Source organism: Nanorana parkeri, unplaced genomic scaffold, assembly GCF_000935625.1.
Source record: "Nanorana parkeri isolate BGI_ZX_2015 unplaced genomic scaffold, ASM93562v1 scaffold112, whole genome shotgun sequence".
NCBI lineage: Eukaryota > Metazoa > Chordata > Amphibia > Anura > Dicroglossidae > Nanorana > Nanorana parkeri.
In genome coordinates this window covers 1264056-1271879 of record NW_017306380.1, presented here as the reverse complement: position 1 = coordinate 1271879, position 7824 = coordinate 1264056, and the positions used below count along the sequence as shown (strand labels likewise).

The following is a 7824-nucleotide window of genomic DNA, read 5'->3' as shown; positions in this document are numbered from 1 at the left end:
GGCGGGGATGCTTTGAGCATCACACCATATATGGTATATCAATGGAGTTGTGATAGTAAAATAGCAAATAGCTTCCTCTGAAATCCATTGTGAGGATGATAAGATATTAACTTCAAACTATTATGTATAGTAAATGTATTGTTTTGATGTAAAAAGTAGCTCTAGGTAACAACTAAAACCAGCAGCCTGGTAACATATAACTAAAGGGAAAGCTTTGAGTGGTGAGGTGTTACAACCCCCATCAGGTGTCCCTATTGGGAAGATTTACTCTCTGAAATTGTCCTGATCACCAATATCACCGGCAATGAAAGTGATGGTAGATCTTAAATCACCAAAGCAGGAATAGTGAGGAAATCTTATAACAGTGGCACTTGTTCCTGTGACAACCGGCTAAGACATTGGAAAGATATCCTCTCACTCTGTTTTGATTAATAGCTAGTGAAAATTATTTTTTTAAAGACAAGCAGTGTAAGTACCTGGATTTGACTTGCTATCCCCATACAGCAGAGTTCAGACTGGGAGACAGAAAAGTAGCAGGAGCTAACAAAGAACATGCTGATAGGAGGAGAGAGTTGAGTGACAGAGAGATGAGCTCATCCGTTTGCTGCTTCTTCTTACACTGTCCAGTCACAGGCTGGGGGACAGACAAGACCTGTAAATGTTATTTAACTGCAGCAGAGAAAAATCAGGTCTCCTTCCCCGGGGATCTTCATAATTTCCAGGACCTTGCCTGAATGATCATAATGTCACACTTACCTAGGGTGGAAGTTGTAGGCTTTTTGTAAACATGTAATGCAGAATTTTTCATTGGAAAGTGACTCCACTAGTGAACACTTGTACCTCATATTTGGCTGTAAAGTCACATTTAGGTTCAATACTGGTATTTGTCGGGATTTACTAATTGAAGATGAATGAAAGGATGAAAATGAAGAGTTGGTCAATAAGTTAGCGTGTCCCTGAGAAAGTTTTTCAAGGAGTTTAACTCAAACCGCTGGTAAGCACTAGAAGGATACAGCAGACACGTCTAGATCAATGCTGTTCCATTCAGATTTTCCATAGATTGCTCCCATATCTCAGGGTGTTCCGTTATTCAATTTTAATATCCTTACCATGCATTTGTCCCACCTCCTCCTGCACTCTACTAATGACTAGTGAGACCTCCCACTGGGATTGGCCAATAGCGAAGATCAGGAGGTAGGAGGGGGCAGTGCCGGGGGTCCAGGTTGTGTGTTCAACACAGGAGCACCTCTGGGTCTGGAAGTGGTACCATATGCTTTTTACCAGTGGAGACTCAGTGATATTAAATTCAAAAGGTTAAGCTACTTCAAATGACGAATAAATCCCTTACAATGGATGCTGCTCCTTGATGCTTAAAAGTTTTAGTTTCCTGCAGAATCAGCTGATCTCCTGAGCACTGGCCCCGATTTCCTTTTTTAGGGTGGCTCCTTTCCCTTGCAGGGCCCTATGGAGTTATCCTTGTGTGTGCTAGTAAACTTTGTGTGATACAAATACACAGACACAGCAAGACAGGTAATTTCCCTGCTGCCCTCTCCTCCCTGGTCTCAGCTCTCCTTTCTCCATGCTAGTAGATGGACGGCTGCTGGAGACTGCTCTGTCCCTTGTGATCTTGTACTGGACAGGACGTTCAGGGAAGCTGAGCTCAGAGAATTAGAGCTGTTCATGATGAGTGTAAGTGCTTGGGAAAAATGTAAATAAATACTTTGCTGGGCAATATATATTTGATTGATCTGAATTCATTATTGGAAAAAAAAAGTTTGAGTCTATAATACTACTTTAAAGTGGATCTTTATACTCAAAAATCGAATTCTACCAATGCATCCCTCTATGTATGAGGATTAATAATAACACAGACATGTCAGGTGTAAAATGCTGTGATTGTGAAATACGTACACTTGCAGAGCATTCACTTCCTGCTTTGAAACGGCAAAATGACTTCAGTTTGCCAAAGCAATGCACACTGGGATTGCCTTGTCATCAGCAGAGCATTGCTGGGAAATCTCATCTGTAATGTCAGGAGATCTCAGGGAAAGGCATTTTGCTCCCCTGAGATGATGTGCATGGTCACATGTCCTAGTCACATGCCTAGTCACATGTGCCAAAAATCCAGGATGTAAAGGAGAGCTAGTAATCTGTCCTTAGTAAGCGTGGCCACTGTCAGAAGACTGGGGAAGAAAAGAGAAATAAGGAATGCAAAGAATACAAAGCCGGGAATTATGTAGAAGTATGTGTTTGTAGATTGTCATTACTAAACATTTCTAAAGGTGTGCTTGTTATTTTATAGATCTGGGTAAAGGTCCGCTTTAACAATGTTGGTACAGTATACTATAAATGCAACATGTTCTTAGATGGACTGCTCCTTTAAGAACCATTTCTCTTGATTTATGTCTCAGTTTTTTAAATCTTCCTGAAATCTTCACTGTTTCCCATTTAGGTCATGCAGTGGAGAGTGCACCAGGAGGAAGCCACTAGATTAGAATCTGCCATCGCTGCCAGGAGACGACAAGAAGAAGAGCAACGAGAAAGACAAAGCAAAGAGAAAGAGAAGCTGCAGAGAGCAGATGAAAAGGAAAAAGTACAAACATTCCAACAATTTTCATACAATATTAAAAGCTTAAAGAGAACACCTAGATGCATTCTAATTACCTGTCTGCTCCTGCTGCCCATAGATACGTGTGTGCACACAGCATTCTAGGAAAGAGTTTTTTTTTTTAAATTCCAGCCAAAGCCATTAATAGCTCCCGGAACTTAATCTTACCATGCTGCATTGTGCTGTGAGTGTAGCGCTGCCTGAATGATTCTGGAAATGTGGGTTTTGTAACAGTACTAGAGAGACTTTGGAATGCTCGGAGTGCTGCAGTCAAGTACCCTGCACTGCAGTACATTCTCGTCACAAGTCAGAAACTCTGTGCAAAGTAAACTTTGCCGCACAGCCATCTTCCTTCATCCACCCTTGTAACTAAATACTGATCAAACCTGCGTTCTTAAAGAGAACCTGTCATGTCTAGTCCGCCTTAAAGGATTAGAACTGCGCAGGCTTAAAGTGACACTAAACTCAGGAGTTAACTCTTAACAATGCATTCAAGTTGCTTAAAGTGTATTTCCAGTTTTGCAGTCAAATTTGAGAATTATGTGTTCCTATTCACACAGCATACTGAAAATAACTTTTTTTTTAATTGTTACCTTTTAGGTTTTTTGTTAAAACAGGCAAGATGGCTGATTCCAGGTTTTTCTTAGCCCTTTCACAGTGGTTTGTCCTTATAAAAAGACTATGTGTTTATCTGATAAGCTTCATTAAAGTGGACCTATACCCCATTTCACTACAAATCACACCAGCATGCACCTCTGCCTGCCGATTTAAAATCATCTTACATTCATTAGTTAAACAAACTTGTTTTTCATCTACTTACAAATAGAGTTCATCTACTTCCTGGTCCAATTCTGGCACAAATTATGTGCCAAAGTGTTGCATCCTGGGAAGGTTACATCAGCAGAGCATTGCTGGGAAATCTCATCTGCAATCTCATGAGATCTCAGGGAAAGGCATTTTCCTTCTCTGAGATGATGTGCATGGTCACATGTCCTAGTCACCTGTGCCAGAGTTCCAGGAAGTAAAGGGAGGTCTAGTAACCTGCCCTTAGTAAACATGGCCACTGTCAGAAGACTGGGAAAGAAAAGAGAACTAAGGTATGCAAAGAATACAAAGCCGGCAATTATCTAGAAGTATGTGTTTGTAGATTGTCATTACTAAACATTTCTAAAGGTGTCTTTGTTGTTATTTTAAAGATCTGGGTAAAGTTCCTCATTACCATACAACGGACAAGCCACCTCAGACCCCTCACAATCCCTCCTAACATTTTAAAGAAATAGAAGCTACAAGACATTGTAACCCTGAAAACCCTAACCCATAAAAAAAACAATTGAAACGGCAAGAAGCATTTTTTTATTTTTTTAGCTTATGCTATGTGTGTGGGAACATGTAACAAATATAAAATAGGTGATATCCCAATTTGGCTGTGAAAGTGGAAATACACAGAAACTATTAACATAAATGTATCTTATTTGTGTATCACTCGGCTGTAGATCCTCAAATCATCTCTGAATTGGTGCTGACACTGTCCTTCCTTCTGGAGGGTGGCTACATTTGTTTCCCATGGTCCCTGTCTGTGTTGTAAAGTAGTCACCGCTCCAAGCTCACTCCTGTGATGGATTACAATCTTAATACAAATTAGTAAACTAAACATGAGATTGTAGTCCATCACAGGAGCGAGCTTGGTGCGGTGTATACTTTACAACACACACAGGGACCATGAGGAACAAAAGTAGCCACCCTCCAGAAGGAAGGACAGTGTCAGCACCAATTCAGAGATGATTTGAGGATCTACAGCCGAGTGATACACAAATAAGGTAAATTTTTAATAGTAAGGTACTTGAATGCATTTTTAAGTTATAACTCCTGAGTTTAGTGTCACTTTAAGATACGCACATAAAAAAAACCACCATAATTTGAAGGATCAGATATACTGCGCTAGTGAATATTATTATTGTAACAATGACTATGAAAATGAATGAATGAAAATGACTATGCAGGAGATAATTATCTGTGTGTACCTGAGACATGCATGCGTGTATCCTCGTTACATGTATGTATACAGGAACTCACAGACCTAAGACAATGACAGAATGTTCTATCACTGCATGATAGCCCTGTGAGGCTGGGAGCACACAAGCAATTTTTATTAGCGGGAATGCGTTCTTCCTTTGGAACATATAAGAGACAATGAAAGCCAGCTCATGCACAATTCTAATTGCATGATCAAGCAATCAATCACAGCACAGAAGCACAATGCTTGAAATCAGTTTCATCAGGAACAATTTTTAGCTCATTGAATGCAATTGGAGGGCGCAATTAATCGCACGTTGTAGTATAATCAATTTATGTATTTTTATTTTTTTTTCTTGCCCTTTGAATTTTTTATTGAAGGCCTTTTTATGTACAGCAATTGCAGCCTTAACATCTCTGTCGGGAAAGCTTTCTTTAAAATGCTTACACAAACACGGCCACGTTATAAAAGTTATTTTTTAATTCCTTCGTACTAATGCATCAAAATTCAAGGTCTGTATGCTTGAAAGACCCCTGTCCAATTTCATAACACTGCATTCTACATTTAAAAAAAACCAGAAAACATAATTTTTACCTTGCACTCCCTGGCCTATAACTTAGCTTCTGCTCGTGGTGACCCCACAGGCTTCTAGTCACGATCCAAGGAACACTTAAGATCCAAAATCTCACGAGAAGATGCTCCAGCATTGTGCAGGAGCATCTTCTTGTGGGATCTGGGATTCTCCGCATTCCCTGGATCCCACTGGATGGCCCATGGTATCACCCTCACCTAGGCGCCATGGGCAGAAGCCGGAGTGTAGATAAGCATTTTCAAATGTATTATCCTTTATATTTATTATTATAGAAAATGCTTTTTCCTGCCTGCAGCAGACCAATGACATCATCTCAATTTAGGAAAGGTCACTTGTCTGTAGCACCGTTTCTTCCCCATGGTCCCTGTGTGTGGTGTAAAGTAGCCACCACTCCAAGCTCACTCATGTGATGGACTACAATCTCACCTGTAATTTACTCATTTGTTTTTAGATTGTAGTCTATCACAGGACTGAGCTTAGACGATGGCTACTTTACAAAAAGTAGCCACCCTCCAGAAGAAAGAACAGTGTCAGCACCAATTCAGAAATGTTTTGAAGATCTACAGCCGAGTGACACACAAATAAGATACATTGTTGTTATTAGTTAAGGTACTTGAATGCATTTTTAAGATTTAAAGGGACATTAAACCCTCAGATTTTTTAACATAAACCAATACTGTAATGTGTGCCTTACTGTAATCCATGGTAGTTTCCCTTCTCTTTGCTGCTCTTCCTTTTAAATCCTTATCTCTTCTCATGCTGGGGGAGAACTTCCCTTTTTGGCTGAGTGCCTCTTCCTGTAGTGCTGGCTCAGGTTGCAAACCTATACACAGGCACCATGTATCCATTTCAGAGACAAGGCAGTCTGCTGCAAAACAGAAGTTCTGCCCAGCATGAGAACAGATACAGATTTAAAAGGAAGAGCAGCAAAGAGAAGGGAAACACCCATGGATTACAGTAAGGCACACATTACAGTATTGTTTTATGTTAAAAAATCTGAGGGTTTAATGTCACTTTAACTCCTGAGTTTAGTGTCACTTTAACCATACAAGTGCTGGAATTGCCACGCCCAGACACACAGCTGCTAGCCAAAAACACACATACACACTAGAGCTGCTGGGCCTGTAAGGTTGGTACAGAATAAGGAATGTACAGCACAATGTACAGAATGAGGTAGAATATAACATGTACAACAAGGTGTATAGAATGAGGCAATATGGAATAGGGAACGCACAAGCATTGTAAATGGAATAGGTAACGTACAACATGACATATATAATGAGGCTGTGTGGAATAGGGAATGTACAGCATGGAATATGAGATGAGGCAATATAGAATAGGGAACGCACAAGCATTGTAAACGGAATGGGGCATTGTGGAATAGGGAACATACAAGCATGGTATACAGAATGAGGCAGCGCAGAATAGGGAATGTACAGCATTGAATGTGAGATGAGGCAATATGGAATAGGGAGCGTACAACCATGGTAGATGGAATAAGGCATTGTGTAATAGGTAACGTACATCATGGCATATGGAATGAGCTGGAGTAGAATAGGAAACCTCTAGCATGGCAATTGGAATGAGCCAGAGCGAAATAGGTAATGTTCAGCATTGCATATGGAATGAGCTGGAGTATAATAGGGAGCTTATGGCATGGCAAATGGAATGCACCAGAGCGCAATAGGTAACCTACTGCATGGCATATGGAATGGGAATAGGAATGGCATGGCATTTGAAGGGTACTAGTAGATATATTTTGATACCTTAATAGAATGGGTCCAGCCACATTCAGAATTAAAAGGGCAAACACTGCCACTGTCCCTGATGGCACATCGCCTCCATCACGTGGCGCCCTGGTATGTTCCCTGCCTGCCATACCCTAGATATGCCACTGAAACCATCAGTTCACTTTGGATTATGATTACATTGTTTTGACATATAAACAAAGTCGATTTGGCAAGTCAGTGAGCCTACATGGATTAGAATTGATTTTTGACTTGAGAAAAGCATTTTTTTAATGCTGATCATTATTTAGGAAGAATTGTGTTTCTGGCTAGCTATACTTATAACGTTCACTCTTGAGATTAATTCCTGAGGTCTTGCTTGTTTCAGTTTAATATTGTTTAGAAAAAAAGAAGTGCGTTTTCCGTGAAAGAATGCAACTTGGTTTCCTGGATCTCGTTTTGCTCATGACTTGTTTATTATTGAGCTGCGGCTGTATTGTCTGTCCCTGTACCACCTCTGGTGATATCAGTATTGAATGACCCCAAATGATTTCTAAATAGAAAGCGCGACAATCATCTGTAAAAAAAAAAATGCATTGTGATTGCGTGCAACGGATTTTACAAGTATAATCCCCACTTGAGAAACATTTCCTTTTTTCCCCGCTTGACCCAATCTCCAGCCTCTTGTGTAATTTAGCAGGACTATTTGCAAGCGAAGTCTCCATTACCAGACAATGGTTTGGTGGCATTTACTGTTCAGTGTGTAAAGGAAACTGCAATTCCAAACTATTTTCTACAATCCGGCCCCGCTGTCTAAAAATCATTTATTTTAAAATAATACTGCAGTCGATTCAGACTGACAGAGGGAAGCGGGCACGTACAG

At 40.3% G+C, this 7824-nt stretch overlaps 1 protein-coding gene across 1 annotated transcript in view; it reads left to right on the top strand.

Annotated features, from left to right (window-relative positions):
- Positions 1-7824, top strand: part of CCDC148 (coiled-coil domain containing 148) — a 120900-nt gene that overhangs the window by 99511 nt on the left and 13565 nt on the right. The window contains exon 10 of the mRNA XM_018553166.1: positions 2453-2593. Within this exon, the coding sequence (XP_018408668.1) occupies positions 2453-2593 (141 nt within the window). The remainder of the gene's footprint in view (positions 1-2452; positions 2594-7824) is intronic.